The sequence below is a fragment of the Callospermophilus lateralis genome, chromosome 18, assembly GCF_048772815.1.
Source record: "Callospermophilus lateralis isolate mCalLat2 chromosome 18, mCalLat2.hap1, whole genome shotgun sequence".
NCBI classification, from domain to species: Eukaryota; Metazoa; Chordata; class Mammalia; order Rodentia; family Sciuridae; genus Callospermophilus; species Callospermophilus lateralis.
The window spans coordinates 12833086-12850069 of NC_135322.1; the positions used below are offsets into that span (position 1 = coordinate 12833086).

The window sequence follows — 16984 nt, forward strand, 5'->3', positions numbered from 1 at the left end:
TACTTCCCTCAGCAACTAAACACAGAATTTTCTAAGGGTCCAGCAATACCACTATGGGTGTGCACCCCAAAGAATTGAAATCAGAGACTTGAATAGACATCTGTACATCATATTCATATTATGCAGTATTATTTGCAATAGTCATAACAAATTGGAGGTAACCCAAGTGTCCAAACACAGATAAAATGGATAAACAAAAAGTACATACCTACCTTCATATATATGTATATACCTATATATGTAATATATATACAATATATATTACAATATAAAATATATTACATATATACCTATATATATATATATATATATATATATACACACACTTATATACCACATATATGTATTATATATAGGTATATATTTACCTATATACCATATATACCTATATATGTAATATATAGGTATATGTGTAATATATTATTATATATTATGTAATATATTATATATATGTAATAATATTCGGCCTTAAAAAGGTAGGAAATTTTGACAAATGCTACAACATGACATCATGCTCAGTGAAATAAGGCAGACACAAAAAGACAAAATATTGTGTGATTCACTTGGATGAAGTACCTAGATTAGCAAGTTCATAGAGAAGGGACAGGATCATGTAGAGTTACTATTTAATGTTAGAGTTTCAGTTTTGCAGGATGAAGGGAGTTCTTGTGATAGTTACACAACCACAAGAATGTTACTAATGCCACCTAACCACATACTTTAAAATGGTTAACCCAATCAATTTTATGTTATTATTTTACCACAATAAAAGTGAACAGGCAAGATTAATTTTAATAATATTTTATCCTAATATACTCAAAATATTATCATTTCAACATATAATCAATATTTTTAATTATTGAGATGTTTTACTTTCTTTTTACCACATGATCTTTTACATTTTGTGCATATTTTACACAAGGCACATCCCAATGTGAATCTACCATGTGTCAAGTGCTCAACAGCCATGTTTGGCTAATGGCTACCACACTGGATGGTATTGATCTTCAACTTAGTCTGCAAACATCTCCACCATATCCATAAAGACTCGCATCTCCAAGGCCACACCTGAGGCTCTTCTGCAGCGTCTCTGTACACCTTCCACATCACCTGCATTCAAACCTGCCTACAGTCATAGGCCAACGCCTAGATCTCATCCCCAGACATCATCAGAGAAAGAACCAGCTCTGGAGTGCCCACTGGCTTCAAACTGGATTTGACCTGCAAATCTCCCCTCTCCTTTGCATAAATATATATCTCATTTGTGCATCAAACTAAAGCATCTCAGATAGTCATCTCAAAGTCAGGGAGGCGTGGGACTGGGAAGGAGGTCCCCGGGCATCCTTCCTCCGGCTTCCCCTGGGGCTCTTCCTCCTCCTCCTCTTCCTCATCGCTGCTCTCCTCCTCCTCCTCTTCCAGGATGGCCACCAGATCCTCCCGCAGTGCCCCCATCTCTAGCCCCAGGCTGCACAGCTGGCCCAGCAGCTGGATATCCACACGGCGCAGCTTTCCCTGCGGGCAGGAAGAAGTGTCAGGGGCATGCCACACAGAGGGCAAGGGGTCCCACCAGGACTAGGGTGGGAGCAGGTCCCAGGTCCAGTCCTGGCCCACAGCACCTGGGCAGGTCCTCACTGTGCTCCTGGGTGCCATCCTGCCTGTCCTCCTGTCTCTTATCTCAGTCTCTCTTTCCATTTCTGTCTCTCTTGTCTGCTTCCACTTTTCTGCCCATCTCTGTGTCTCTCCATGTCCCGGTCTCTCCCTGTCTGTATCTATTTCTGTTGCCCATGTCTACACTCCTGCCGTGGCTGATCGCATCTCTCTCCCCACCCCTCATATTTAGATCCAGTCTGCCTCTCTGTCCCAGGAACTCTGATTTGCACCTGCCTCTCTGTCTCCATGCCCCTCGCAATGTTTCTGCTTCTCCCTCCACCTCTGCCTCCAGTTCTCATTCCTGTCTCCCAGCTCCTGTCTTCCAGCCTCTGGCCCTTTCTACCTCACCACCGTCACTCACTCACTTATTCATTCTCTCTCTCCATCTCTTGTCCCTCCAAATCCCTCCTCACTCACCAGCTCCTCCCAGATCCACAGCAGACTCTCCTTGGCACCTCCAGGTTCCTCCCCTGGGGACAGAAGGGTCTGTCCAGGGCTCCCCTCTGGGGGGGGTCCCCTCAGGGCCTGGGGTAGTGGGCCCAGTCCAGGGGGCTCCAGTCCTGCTTGCTTCAGCTGCATCCACAGCTCCATAGTCTAATCAGTGGCTGCTAGGAGGAGGAAGTAGCAAGGTTCAGGGTGACTCAGTGTCCTGGGGAGTCATGGGGTTGGGGGAGGAAAGGGCAGTGTGGGGGGTGCTAGCAGAGGCATCCCAAAGTCCATTCTTCACTGAGAATCAGCTGGCTGTGGGTTTTTTTTTTCTTCCCTCCTGAATTCCTACCTCAGCTCTCACATGGTCCAGCCACAGCCTCTCTGGGAGATCAAACTCCACCTTCCTGCCTCTTCTCAGACCAGACCACCCACAGGTGCTGGGTTTCTGTGGATATTGTCTGTCCTGCCTCTCCTGCATCCTCCCACCTCTCCAGTCCCTCCTTCTCAGCCTTTTCCTAAATTACATCACCTGACCTCTTATGTGCCCCCAGATTGGTGGTCTTTACCTGTCCCCTGGCTCTCGCCATCCCAGGGCTTGCCTAAGGGTCCCTTAGTGTCCAGACTGCTATCCATAACAGAGTGGCCAATATTGCTGGCCCTGGACTTGCCTGCATCAGGGTGGCCTTGCTGTGGAAAAGACTAGGGAGTTCTACAGGCCTCCCTCTGCCTCTCTTTCAAACCCAAAGTTTTATAAAATTCCACTGAGAAGTCAATGGTTCCCAAGTTCCTGACTCAGTCCCAACCTCCTTCCTGAGCTCAGACCCCAACTCAGCAGCTCCATATGGATGTCAGACACTCAAGGTCAACATGGCCAGAACAGAACTCTCAACTGTGAACTACCAGACAAGATTAATTTCCTGTTGACACTGTGAAAAATTATCACAATCTTGGTGGCTCAAAACAACAGTTATGGGCTGGGGTTGTGGCTCAGCAGTACAGCGCTTGCCTGGCATATGTGAGGCCCTAAGTTCAATCCTCAGCACCATGTACAAATAAATAAAAAATAAGGGTGTTGTGTCCACCTACAACTAAAACATATATATATTTAAAAAAACAGTTATTCTCTTACTGTTCTGGAGATCAGAAGTCTAAAGTGACGGTGCACAGGGCTGGTTCTCTCTGGAGGGTCCAGGGGAAAATCCACTCCCAAGTCTTTTCCAGCTTCCAGAAGCCACCGGCCTTCCTTGGCTCACAGCCCCTTCTTCCTTCACTCTAACCTTTGCCTCCACCATCCTGTCTCCCACTGACTCTGATCTTCCAATCTGCCCAGTGGAATCCTGTGGGTATATTGGTCCCACTGATTATTCGTAAAATCTCCCCCTCTCAAGATTCTACTTCACTTAGGGCTGGGTTTGTGGCTCAGTGGTAGAGCACTTGTCTAGCACTGGGTTCAATCCTATCACCACATAAAAATAAATAAATAAAATAAAGGTATTGTGTTCTTCTACAACTAAAAAAAAAAAATTAAAAAAAAAAAAAAAGATTCTGGGCTAGGGATGTGGCTCAAGCGGTAGCGCGCTTGCCTGGCATGCATGCGGCCGGGGTTCGATCCTCAGCACCACGTACAAAGAAAGATGTTGTGTCTGCTGAAAACTAAAAACATAAATAAATATTAAAAAAAATTCTCTCTCTCTCTCCCTCTCTCTTTAAAAAAAAAAATAAAGATTCTACTTCACATCTGCAAAGTCCCATATAAAGGACTACTGTCACAGGTTCCAAAGATCACAAAATATAAATATCTTGGAGGTGGGAGCATTATTCAGCTTATCATCTCCACCTTCCCCAATCTGCTGCTTTTCTAGTTTCCCCATCTCCATAAGGGACACCCCAATCTTCTTAGTTTCTCAAACTGTTGGCATGACCTTCAAACAGATCCTTTCTCACTATCATCACTGCCTAGACTATTGCAATAGCCTCTTTGCTCGTTCCTCAACCTTTTATATCCGATTTCCACCTGGCAGAAATAATCTTTACAAAACATAAATAAGATTTTGACACTCTCCTCGCTGGGAACAGAATAAAATCCTACTGGGCCTGCAGTCAGCCTTCTGTCCACCTCTCTGACCCAATCTCAACCTCTCTCTGCAAGCTGGTTCCCACATAAGGGCTTCTGCACTAGCTATTATTTCTACCTGAAACACTTTTCCCCTAGACCTTGGAATGAATGGCTGTTTTCTTCCTTATCATTCACTTCCTTTTTTTTTTTTTTTTTTGATACTAGATATTTTACCACTGAGCTACACCCCGAGTCCCTGCCCTTTTTTTTAGCCCTAGATTTTTTGCAATTTTTATTTTATTTATTTATTTATTTATTTTAGTTTTAGATGGACACAATACCTTCATTTATTCTTTTTTAATGTGGTGCTAAGGATTGAACCCAGTGCCTCATATATGCAAGTGCTCTACCATTGAGCCAGAACCCCAGCCCATCCCCAATTCTTTTTTTTTTTTTTTTTTTTTTGAGAAAGGATTTTGCTAAATTGCTGAGGCTGACTTCCAATTTGCAATTCTCCTACCTCAATCACCTGAGTTGGTGGGATTACAGGCATGCCCACTACTCCTGACTCACTTCCATCATTAATGTCACCTCTTCAGAAAGGCCTTTTTTGCTGATGGCTCCATGTCCCAGTCACTGCCTATTATATTTATGAAAACACTGTTCTTATCTACTTCTTATCAAACACTATCTGACTTGATCTTGCTTATTCATTTGCTTCTTATCTATCCTCTCCCCAGCTGGAATGCTAACTCCCTGAGAGAGAAGCTGGGTTGGTCCTGCTCACCAAGGTAACTTCAGCACTCAGAACAGTACTTGACACCCCACAGTGGAGCTCAGGAAGTATCTGTGAAATGAGAAAATGAAAACTTCTATACACAAGACTTCCCACTGAATCTTTTTTTTTTTTTTTTTTAAGAGAGAGAGGTAGAGAGAGAGAGAATTTCAATATTTATTTTTCAGTTATCGGTGGGCACAACATCTTTGTTTGAATGTGGTGCTGAGGATCGAACCCGGGCCGCACGCATGCCACCACCTGAGCCACATCCCCAGCCCCCCACGGAATCTTTAAGCGATCTAGGCTTGACCTCCAAAATAGGTTGAACACTTCACAATATCAGTCTTGAGATCTGATCTCAGTGTCTTACCCTTTTTTTTTTTTTTTTAATTAAAAAAATATTTTTATGTGGTGCTGAGGATTGAACCCAGTGAGTGTCTTACCCTTTTGTCTGACCTCATCACCCACTCCACCTTCCCCTTGCTTGACTCCGGTTTAAAGAAAAAAAAAAGACACAATCTGTTTTTTAGCCAAATTATTCTGAAGAGAAGGAAATCAGGGGAACTGCGACTGCAGTCTAAGGAAATGAATGTACAGCTTTTCTAAGGACAGGAAGGACTGTCCAGCTTTCCTAGAGAAGGACTTGTAGAGTTTTTCAGGCCCGTGGAGAAAGTACTCCAAGCAATCCTTAAAAACGAGTTAGCTAAAAATCAGAATGCGCCTTTAAGAGGGTGCGGCCACAAGAGAAGGCATTTGCGGCAGAAAAGGGGGGCGGGAAAAGAAAAGACCGGCCCCTTCCGACTACGTAAGCCCGGCAAGATGGCAGCGCCCAGGTCGGTAAGTGACCGGGCCTCCTAGAGCTCCCGAAATTGAAGTCCGCTCTACAGCCTCCACCCTCGGGCCCTTTGTCACCCTCGGGAGCCCGGTATAAGGGAACAGAGGCATCTCCCGCTAGGCGCTAGGTCTCACACCGGGAGTGTACCTCAGGGAGTATGGGGCAGGGGGCAGGAAGGATCCGGGGAGCCTCAATCGGCGCGGAGTTTTAGGGAGCAAGTGGGAGGAGACTTAGCGAGGGAAACCAATGGGAATGAAAGGTTGTCCCGGAGGGATGTGTGCCTAGCCAATCAGACTGAGGGATACGACTGCTCGCACAAGGAGCCAATGAGCTTGCGAGGGTGGGTTCTGGGCGGGGAAGAGCTCTGGGAATGTTTTGCCTGAGAGTTAGGGATTGGGTTCCAACGTGGAGCCCGGAGAATAAATTTGAGGGAAATTCATGGAGATTTAGTAATTTTGGTGGAAAACCAATGATACCATGAGGACAGAGTTAGGAATGAAGATGTGAATTTGGGAGTTCCAGTGAAAAGAATCTGAGGGAAATTAAGGGATTTGCGATAGTCGTTAAGAGAATTTAAAGAATTGGGTAAAAATCAAGGAATGAATTCAGGCAAAATTGTCAGTTTCAGAGTTTTTAGAGGAGCCGGGCGCAGTGGCGCAAGTCTGTAATCCCAGCGGCTCAGGAGACTGAGGCCATCGATCGCGAGTTCAGAGCCAGCCTCAGCAATTTAGCGAGACCCTAAGCAACTAAGCGAGACCCTTTTTCTAAATTTAAAAATATGAAAAAGGGCTGGGGATGTGATTCAGCGACTGAGGAGGCTGAGGCAGGAGGATCAGAAGTTCGAGACCAACCTGGGCGTTTAGCACCCCGTCTCAAAATATAAATTTTAAAAAGGGCCAGGGATATAGCTCACTGGCAGAACGCCCCTGGTTCAACCCCCAGTACTGCAGAGGAGACTTTGAAAGGGAAATCGAAGGGTTGGGGTGGGGTGGCTTCTCTTGTGGGCATGCACCTCCATTTTTCACACCTTCTCTTAAAGGCTTATACATTTTTTGGTCTTTTCGGGGTTTAGAGAGTGCCCAAGTGCTCTGTCCATGGTAAATTAAAGAGATAAATTTAAAAGGGAGGTCTGGGGCTGTAGTTCATTAATAGAGTGCTTGCTTAGCACTCTCCAAGGCCCTGGGTTCAATACCTAGTACTAACAAAATAAAATAATAAAATTAATTAAGATTATATTTCAGTGGAAAGAAAAGGGTCAATCAGGAAGATTCCAGGGAGAATTGGGTAAAATTAACAGGCAATTTGTCAGAAATTAAAGGAGTCAGACAATTGAGGTTTTTAGAGAAAAACATAACTTGGTGGAAGAATTTGGAAAAAAAAACAGAATATTTGTCTAAATCAAGGAGAAAATTTAGGGTTGATTAAAGGAAGAATTTGGGGAGAACATGGGGAAATTTTTAGAATCCAAAAGAGTTTTATATTTTTCTCTTGGTGCTAAGGATTAAACCCAGAGCCTTGTGCCAATGAAGCAGGTGCTCTACCACTGAGCTTCATCCCCAGCTCAGAATTGGGAAGTTCTGAAAGGAGAACTTTCAGGAAGCAAGGGATTGAGGTTCATGGAACAAGAACGGAGGGGAGGTCCAGCTCCAGACCCAGCCCCTCTTTCCTCTTCCTCTCCCCAGTTCCTGAGCCTGCTGGCCCCAATATATAATGGAGGTACTAGGGGCATCCATGGTCTGAGTGGGGCAGTGCCCCCGGAGGGCAGTCAGAGGGAGAGAAGGACACTGCTCCAGTTCCTGACTGACCATTTCTATGATGTGGAGACTCTGAGACAGTACTTGCTCCAGAGGAAGATAGAGAAGGTGCACAAGGAAAATCGGTGAGAACCTGCAGCCTGCAAGACCCTGCCTGCTAATCAGGCCTTACCAGTAAGAGCTTCACTCCTGCCCTGCTGCTCCCAGCCAGCACCAGGGCTTCCCTACCACTGTTGCATCTTCATATCCTGCCCACACCCTCCTCAAGGCACCTGCTGCCACCAGCTCCACTTGGGGGATCTACCTGGCCTCACTACCTAACATGGCTAGAATAAAACCTTTCATTTCTCCTTAAAAGAACCTGCTCACCTCTAAGCCTTCCTCATCACAGGAACCGGTGCTACTGACGTTCAGACTGATTTTTAAGGAGTCCTCTTAACTCTTAGCTTCTCCGCCCTCCACATTCAGGGCATCAACATTAGAATATTCCAGGTCTGGTCACCTCCACTGTTTATAATGTCAGGTCACTGTGGTCATCTCCTGACCTTTAATATGTTCTCAGTTACAGTCTACAAAGCAACCAAAGGACCCACAAGAAAGTAAAATACAAACCATCACCACCTGCCTAAAACTCCAAATGGTTTCTGACTAACTAGAGTAAAAGCCCCATCTCCAAGGCCCTAAGACCTGGCTGCCATGAGCTTTGAGACCCCTCCCAGGGACTCCCCTCACCCCCACCTACAAGGCCTCCTTGTTGCTATGAACCCAGCCATTGAAATTCAAGCCTCTGAGCTTGGCTACTCTGCTCCTTAGGCCTGGCAGGCCCTGGCCTTGACCTTCTCATTCCTTCTCACTATTCAAGTCTGCCCAATCTCACTGCCTCCAAGAACTATCTTTTTTATTATTATTATTTTTTAGTTACAACACAATACTTTTATTTTGTTTATACTCACCTTACACGTGCTAGGCGAGTATTCTACCTGCTGAGCCACAACCCCAGCCCCAATCTTTTTAATTTTTTATTTTTTAAAAATATTTATTTAGTTGCAGATAAACACACAGTATCTTTATTTATTTTTATGTGGTACTGAGGATCAAACCCAGTGCCTCACATATGCAAGGCAACCACTTTACCATTGAGCTACAGCCCCAGCCCCCCCAGAACTGTCTTTTAACACCTAAAACTAAACCAGTCTCCACAAGTCCAGCCCCTGACCAAGCCACTCCCTGTGGGTGTCCACCGTGACTTCTTTTCATCATTGTGTTGGTACTCTGCCATTCGTGGTTATTTCCTGGAACGTCATCTATCTCTTCTTTTCAGATAGCTCAAAAAGGAAGGTCAGGGATGGTTATCTGCTGTGGTCACCACTGTGCCCCCAGTGCCCAGCATTTAATGGTCATTCAATAAAGATTCACAGCCAGGTGTGTTTGCCCAGTGCTCTGGACTCTGCTCCTCTCAGCAACACTGGGGCATGGCGAGGGGTGCGGTGCTCTCAGGCTTTACCTTTACTACCATTTTCTTGGCAGATCCCTCGCCCACATCCAGGAGAAATATGGTCCGTACATCGCAGGAGCCTTCTTTGTCCTGAAGCAGGGAGGTGCAGTCAAGTATGACAGCAAAGGTTTCTGTTGTGGGTTGGGAGGGGCAGCAGGGTTCCGAGACCAGCCTCTGCAGTCAAATGGGCTTTCCTGTGTACCAGTTTTTGCCACCTAGTGGCTGTGGGGTGTGGGACCTGTTCCTGGGCTTCTGTTGTGTCATCTATAAAATGTGATTGATGATTGTAGCTAATCAACAAGGTTTACAGTAAGGGCTGGAATTCAGTAGTCTAAACATCTGTAATGAGGCCTTGCATAACATGTCCTCAATAAAGTTGGTTAGTCACTGCTATAGTCTCAGCATCTACTCAGGAGGCTGAGGCAGGAGGATTGCGTGAGCCTGGGAGTTCAAGGCCAGCCTGAACAGCATAGCTAGACTTCATCTAAAAAAGAAAATAGTTTTTCTTTTTCTCGCTCCCTCTCCCCACTTGATTCTCCTTCCCTTTCTCCTCCTTCCTGATATTTTTTCCTTCTTTTTGGAAAAATAATTCCCAAAAGATTCATCTAATCCTCATGTTTGTTCCATTTGAAAAGCTTACCTGACCAGGCACAGTGGTGCACACCTGAAACCCCAGCAACTCAGGAGGCCAAAACAGGAGGATTGTAGGTTTGAGACCAGCCTGGGTAACTTTGCAAGATCTTGTCTCAAAATTAAAAAAAAAAAAAAAGCAATGGAGTTGTAGCTCAGTGATAGAGCGCTTGCCTAGGACATTGAAGGCACTGAGTTCAATCCTCAGCACCACATAAAAGTAAATAAATAAAGGTATTGTGTCTGTCTACAACTAAAAATATATATTTAAAAAAAAAATAAAAGGAGCTAAGGATGTAGCTCAGTAATGAAGCACCCCAGGTTCAATCCTCAGTACTGCAAAAATTTTAAAAAATAAACAACTTGGACCTAGTCTGAGCACTTCCTTGAGCAACCTCATTAGAACAGTCTGGAATGCCTGTAACCATTGCCCATCTACAAGGACTGATGCACCTAGCTCTGTGCTCATATGTTATCTGTCAGCCTCCAGGTGTGTAAGCCTGGACAAGCATTCCATCTGTGTTGGAATTGTCATGGGATCCAACATGGCCCTTGCCGTGAGGCTCTCAGCACAGGCTGATGTGTATACAGGAAGTGTGTTAGTGCAGTCGCTTTATCATAGGGGCAAGGGAGGGTTCTGGGGAATTGGAAACATCAATATCAATACTCCCTCCCTCTCCCCCCTCCTTTGGTACTGAAATTGAGCCAAGGGGTACTTTACCACTGAGCTACATATATAGCCCTTTTTATTTTTTTGAGACCCGGCCTTGCTAAGTTGCTGAGGACCTCACTAAACTGCCGGCTGTCCTTGAACTTGTGATCCTCCTGCCTCACCCTCCTTAGTTGCAGGAATTATAGGCTTGCACTGCCACCCCTGGCTTCCCTCACTCTCTTCTGCAGGTTTCAGGACCATGAGTGGATCAGGTCGGATAAGCGTGGCCATTTCTTCCTTGAGTTCGTGAAGCTACAGACAGTGCCTGTGCAGGCTGTGGACGCCAGTGGCTGTGCCATCAACTACGACGGCCTGGACAACCTCTGTGAGGGGGAAGAAAGGGAAGGGGTTGGAGGGCCTCCATATCTCCCTTTCTGGTGGTAGGCTCCAGACAGCCCCTGCTACCCTCCTGCCTTCTCCCACTACAGTGCCCCTGAAGGAGCTCCAGTCCCTGTCGCTGCAGCGCTGCCCCAATGTGGACGATTGGTGTCTCAGCCGCCTCTACATGCTGGCCGGTTCACTGCAGGAGCTCTCACTATCAGGGTGTCCCCACATCTCTGAACGGGGCCTCGCCTGCCTCCACCACCTCCAGTAAGACCTCAGCTCAGCCTGGGCCCTGCCCCAGGGCATCTCCCACCCAACCCTGATGCTGGAGAGAAAATGGGAAGGGAGCAATTTTGGGCTGTCCCTATACCCTAAGGTTGTGGGGTAGGTATGGATGAGCAGTCGCAGCACACGTCTGGAAGAATTAAAATGATGGTTTTCTTTTAATGAAGCCTTCATGGTATTTACACTGATGCAGAACAATGTATACTTAACCAGGGGATTTCATGGGCTTACTATAATAAAGTTTTGAGATCAGGGTTGTAGCTCAGTGGTAGAGCACTTGCCTAGCCCTAGCCAGTCAGGCCTGAGTTCCATCCCCAGAAAAAAAAAAAAAAGCCACTGTAAGCACACACATGCTGTCCTCATGCAGTGCCCTTCTTTCCCTCAGGAACCTTCGCAGGCTGGACATCTCAAACCTCCCAGCTGTGTCCTACCCAGGCCTCACTCGGATCCTGGTGGAGGAGATGCTGCCCAACTGTGAGGTCCTGGGGATGGATGAGGACCAGGTGCTGTAGCTGAGGCTGGAAGAGCAGCCTCAGGACTCGGCCAGTCCCAACCCTGCCTGACCTCAGCCCACTCTGCTCTCCCGTGGATGGCAGCAGGCTGATGGAATGTGTGATGGTGCCCACACTCTGACTTGCAATGGGGATCACGCAGCAGGAAAGGGGGCCTGGCAGGTCCGAGGGAAGGAGGGCATGAGGTCAGGTGTTTATTCCCAGCTGCCCTTGGCTGGCAGTCAGGGCTCTTGTCACCCTGTCAGGCACTCCTTTCCACACACTGCTCCTTCCCCTGCCTCTAGGGCCTGGTGAGGTAGAGTCTCCCAATCAGTAGGACAGGGAGCTGTCCTCGCCCCACGCATGGCTCAGCCTTGTCAAGAGGCCTCTCCTAAGCTGTCCCACATTTAAGTATGTGGCCGTCTCTTGCAGGGACCCTGACATGGGGTGCTGCAAGCACTTGACAGCAGTGGCTCTCCCCAGTGCAGGACTGGTCAGCTTACAGCAGCATGTCCAGCATCCCTGGCCCACACTTACTGAAGGCCACTACCACCCGAACTCCCACAGTGTTGCCAGTAATTGATTTATTGATTTTGAGCTCCAAATTCAACTTTTCTGCCTGCTCTGTGAAAATGAAGCTGGGCCTTTAAAATATTTTCCTTTGCCAACTGGCAGGACAGACTTCCCGCCAGAGGGTGCTGGAGGAACATTCCAGGAGGAGAGGCCCGTGCTCTGCTGTACCTACAGCTTACCTGCTCCAGGTCTTGGTCTTGCCGGGCTGGTGGCTTCCCCCACACTCAGCTCCTGGAGAGCCTGTGGTCCACAGCCTCCTCTGGTGCCCGCCCCCTCCATCAGTGGTCTCACAGGGGCCTCCGTTGATGATTCTCTGTGAATAACTCCCCAGCACTCCGGATGGGCTTCTGGTCAATTCGAAGGCAGTTTACCAATGAATTCCTTGTGATCCCAATTCACTGCTGAGATCAATAATTCTTTATATTAAACTTTGCTTGTTGAAATTACTGTGTGGTTTCCTCTCCTGATTGGATCCAGATGGAGGCAGAATCTGTCTGCAGTTTCTCAGGACACAGACTCCTAAATAGAATTTTGGGATTGGTTTCATTGTAGCTTTGGGCTTAAGCATAGCCCTAAGCTCCTTGCTGATGGGAAACAGGACGCTCCAGAACACAGTGGCATCAGAGCCCTGGCATCACCTATGGTGATCCAGCATGATGAGCTGCCAACTGAAACACGTGCGTGGGAGCCCCGGTGGCTGCTGGACTTGAAAGCTGTGACAGTTGGGACAATTCTAAACAGTAAGATGTTGATGGATTCTTGGGAATGCCTTTAAGTGCTTACAGATAATGACAAGCCCAATATGTCACATCTAAGAACTAGAGAGGTTTCATTATAGCACCAAAAGCTATAATGGTCATCTGTTGGACCCCATCTCAAAGCGTCAAGTTACTCAGAGACTCCTTTACCAGTGCCAAGGGATCTATCAACCTGCCTATGCTTGGAAAACTTGTGATGACTTGGGATCCTCACTTTGAAAGGGGGCATCCATTATTAAGACTTACAAGTGTTCCCCTGCTGCCCCACATCCATAAATGCCAAGGGTCAAATCTCAGCTTGCTCCAGGGGAACAGGTACCTACCAGGATACAGGAAGGAACAGCTTACATACCATAGAACAAGACTGCAAATATATGTATAGTCGGAAACTTGGGAAATGTGTGCAGGAATAGATTTTAAGTGTGTCAGACCAATGAGGGTGGTTCTGACACTAGTTGGGGCTTTGACATTTGCAAGGTGAGCACACTTACCAGAGATGCCTGATTTAATGGGTTACTTTGTGCAACAGGGGTGGTTCTAACAGTTCTTGGTTGGCTGACTGGAACTTGGACCTAAAAGTAGCCTACAGTAAAGAGGCTGAGACTAGAACTGCCCTGGCATAATATAGAGGCAAGGAATCCAAAGGCTTAATTAGGGAGACAGACACACCAGGTTGGAGTGATCAAATTGGATCTGCACGGCCACCTTCAACTGCAATCCACAAGTAGACACCTCTTATTAACAGACTAATCCTGCATTTCTTCAATCCCAAGTTTAGTTAATCCTCTTTATATCAAACTTTCCCTGTTCCAACTGCTATATGGTTTCTCCTCAATGGACCCAGAATGACGCCCCAGGAGAGGGGCCCAAAACCTGTGTGTGAGATGAGCAGGAGTTCAGGGGGCTTGACCTCCTCTCCTGACCCCAGGTGAGGCAGGCTGGCCCTGCCTGGCTCTGCCTGGCCCCTGGCCGTCCTCCTAGAAGTAGCTTTTATTCCACTGGCATTCACCACTTCCACCCCACTCTCTTCCTCCAGCTGTTCCATTATTCAAACCTAAAGGAGGAAGTCAGAGCTGGACAGATAACAAGCTTCTGCTGCTGACTGGGTTCCTGACAAACTCTGGACAGTATCTCTCCAACCAGGTGGGTGAAGAGGTCAGCCCCAAGGTCCCAGGAGACAGTGGGACAAGGAAGCCCCACCTATTCCCTCCCTAGATAGCTGGCAGCGCAGTCCCAACAGCAGAGGTCCCTGGAGGACAGGGGTGTAAACACAGGCAGACACCTTTTCTAGTCCCAGGGGTGGGACATGAGTGATGCTGAAGTCACTGCAGCGAGGGAGGGGAGGCACCAGGGTAGCTGGCCCCAGGACTGGGTGAGAGCCTTAGGAATTGCTTACAGGCCTCCCTTTGGGTAGGTGGCCTAGGCGAAGAGGGGGGAGGTTCTCTTGGCTTCCTGTGTGCTCCCCCATCACCCCTACTGCCCTTCACTTAGCTCCCCTTCACCTGGTCCTTCTCCCTTGTTCCTCTTTGCTAGTTCCTTACAGGCTCCTTTTACCTCTCCCAGTGTCAGTCTCCACCTTCCGGTTTCCTGCTCCCAGTCCTCCACCCACAGCCCTCAACCTCGGCTCCTGCAGGGGCTTCCTAGCCAACCCATGTCCATTTCCCTGCTCCACGCCCTCCAGGGCACCTTCCCCATCTTCTCCTGGCTCTCTCATCTCTGTCTCCCTCTTTTCTCTCTTCCTGACTCCTGGCCGAGGTCTCCCTGGCTGTCTTTCTCTCCCCTTGATGTCCCGCCTCCTCCCTGCCAGGCCAGTCCTCACCCCTACCCTGACTACAGGCGCAACAGCAAACATCCCTATCTCTGGCAGCGGATCCATCCCCACTCAGCACATTCACACCGCCTCTGGGCTGTGGCCTCAAGCCAGCCCCTGGCCTCCCTCCCCATCTTTCCTCTTTGGGACTCGGCTTCCTTCTGGGTCATTTTGACACCACCCAGTCCTTGGCCTCACCCTCTCCTGGACTCTCTCCCCTAGGCTCCTGGACCACCCCTCCTGGGCCTCACAGGGTCCCGTCTGTTGCTGTGGCCACTCCTGCACCTTTCCCCCGTCTCACCAGAAAACCAGCCCTAACTTGCAGGGAGGCTCATCTCCCCTTGGGCCTCCCGCCTCCCCACTCCCTCCTCCCTCAGCCCCGCCCCGGCCCCTCCCGGCCCCTGGGGCCCTCCAGCCTCCTGCTCCCGCCCTGGCTGGGCTGGGCTGGGCTGGGCTGGGCTGGCAGCCTGACGACACTCAGGCAGGGGCAGCACCGAGAAAACCTGACCAGAGGCCCGGCAAGAGCTGGTGGGAGCCAGACCAAAAGGTACAGAGGAGACAGATCCCGGTCCCCCAACCCTGTCCCTGGAGTAGTGTTGCTGGGAGAGGGAGGCTGGGTTTCTGAGAAGTGAAAGGAACCCCCCAGCCAGCTGGGGATCAAATGATCCTGATTCCCGGGAAGAATGGAGAGAAGAGGAGGTAGGAATGGTGGCCAGTGGAAATGGGGACTAGGTCACCTCCAGGGCTTTTATGAAGGTGGAAATAGAGTGGGATTGGAATAGAGGGGAAAGTCCCCAGGCCAGTTGGGTCCCTGGCAGGCTGGGGGTGACCTGTTGGGGTCAGAGAATGAGAGAAGCCATTACAGGGTTGGCTAAGACAGTGAGAAACTGAGGCAATTTGCCTGGGGCCCGGCAGGGCCCTCTAGAGGCTGGTCACACCGCTGTAGCTCCCCTGTGGCTCCCTTTTGCAGCTCCCTCGGCTGCCCCTTCCCTGGGCCAGGTCATGCGCTGCCCCAAGTGTCTGCTCTGCCTGTCAGCATTGCTCACGCTCCTGGGCCTCAAAGTGTACATCGAGTGGACCTCCGAATCCCGGCTTAGCAAGGCCTACCCAGGACCCCGGGGTACGCTGTCAGGCCCCACATCAGCCAGCACTGAGCCCACCCTGCCTGCCAACCTCTCAGCCCGCCTGGGCCAGACTGGCCCACTGCCTTCAGCTTATTGGAACCAGCAGCAGTGGCGGCTGAGAGCCCTGCCCAGTGAGAGCAGTGCTGAGGCAGGGGGCTGCCAGGCTTGGGGAGCTGCTGCTGCTGCTGAGATCCCAGACTTCACCTCCTACCCTGAGGACCTCCGACGCTTCTTGCTGTCAGCAGCCTGCCGGACCTTCCCACAGTGGCTGCCTGAAGGCAGCCAAGTAGCCAGCTGCTCAGACACTAACGTCCCCTTCCTGCTGTTGGCTGTCAAGTCGGAACCAGGACGCTTTGCAGAACGACAGGCCGTGAGGGAAACGTGGGGCCGTCCAGCTCCTGGGATTCGGAGGCTCTTCCTGCTGGGGTCCCCAGTGGGTGAGGGGGGGCCTGACCTGCGCTCACTGGTGGCCTGGGAGAGCCGTCGCTACAATGACCTGCTGCTCTGGGATTTCCTTGACGTCCCCTACAATCGGACGCTCAAAGACCTGCTGTTGCTGGCCTGGCTGGGCCACCACTGTCCGGAGGTGAATTTTGTCCTGCAAGCTCAGGACGATGCTTTTGTACACATGCCCGCCCTGTTGGATCACCTGCAGGCCCTGCCGCCCACCTGGGCCCGAAGTCTCTACCTGGGTGAGGTCTTTACCCAGGCCAAGCCCCTCAGGAAGCCTGGGGGACCCTTCTATGTGCCCGGGTCCTTCTTTGAAGGTGGTTACCCAGCCTATGCGAGTGGGGGTGGCTATGTCATCGCGGGGCGCCTGGCTCCTTGGCTGCTGCAGGCGGCAGCCCGCGTGGCACCCTTCCCATTCGATGATGTCTACACAGGCCTTTGCTTCCGAGCCCTGGGTCTAGTGCCACGAACACACCCAGGCTTCCTCACAGCCTGGCCAGCAGACCGCACCACAGACCCCTGTACACTCCGAGACCTGCTGCTGGTACGGCCCCTCAGCCCCCAGGACAGCATTCGGCTCTGGAGACAGCTGCAGGAGCTGCAGCCACAGTGCTGAGCCTCGCGAGGAGAAGGGGCTAACCTGGTCTGCCCCCGCTCCCAGGCCTTGGTGTGAGGGTGCAGGTCCTGGATCCTAGACTGCTTGAGCCACTCCTGGGCACTCTCTGTCCAGGGGACTGGACAGAAAGGATGAGGCTTGTTTTTGTCTACCTTTTGTTTTTGAAAAATATGTACTCCCCACTCTGAGGCCTCAAATGGTTTTTGCATCTGTG

General features: G+C 49.5%; 3 protein-coding genes across 5 annotated transcripts; 2 read left to right on the plus strand and 1 right to left on the minus strand.

The window, feature by feature from the left end:
* Positions 1–894: 894 nt before the first annotated feature.
* On the minus strand, positions 895–4983 carry Erich4 (glutamate rich 4). Of its 2 annotated transcripts, none has more exons than XM_076839163.2 (3): positions 4923–4983; positions 2068–2258; positions 895–1512 (listed from the first exon to the last, which is right to left on the minus strand). In XM_076839163.2, exons 2-3 carry the CDS (start codon positions 2239–2241, stop codon positions 1285–1287), a joined length of 402 nt encoding a protein of 133 aa, XP_076695278.1. In that variant the 5' UTR covers positions 2242–2258; positions 4923–4983; the 3' UTR covers positions 895–1284. The 2 variants fall into 2 exon arrangements, with proteins under 2 accessions (XP_076695278.1, XP_076695279.1); XM_076839164.2 differs by lacking the exon at positions 4923–4983 and adding an exon at positions 3209–3575.
* A 724-nt stretch (positions 4984–5707) lies between these two features.
* Positions 5708–12458, plus strand: Dmac2 (distal membrane arm assembly component 2). 2 transcript variants are annotated; one of them, XM_076838938.2, is made up of 6 exons: positions 5708–5750; positions 7431–7627; positions 9030–9110; positions 10528–10664; positions 10768–10930; positions 11334–12458. In XM_076838938.2, the coding sequence occupies exons 1-6, from the start codon at positions 5733–5735 to the stop codon at positions 11458–11460; spliced, it is 723 nt and encodes a 240-aa protein (XP_076695053.2). In that variant the 5' UTR covers positions 5708–5732; the 3' UTR covers positions 11461–12458. The 2 variants fall into 2 exon arrangements, with proteins under 2 accessions (XP_076695053.2, XP_076695054.2); XM_076838939.2 differs by lacking the exon at positions 9030–9110.
* A 2239-nt stretch (positions 12459–14697) lies between these two features.
* B3gnt8 (UDP-GlcNAc:betaGal beta-1,3-N-acetylglucosaminyltransferase 8) lies at positions 14698–16954 on the plus strand. Its single transcript, XM_076838520.2, has 2 exons — positions 14698–15127; positions 15551–16954. Exon 2 carries the CDS (start codon positions 15583–15585, stop codon positions 16768–16770), a length of 1188 nt encoding a protein of 395 aa, XP_076694635.1. The 5' UTR covers positions 14698–15127; positions 15551–15582; the 3' UTR covers positions 16771–16954.
* Positions 16955–16984: the final 30 nt, after the last annotated feature.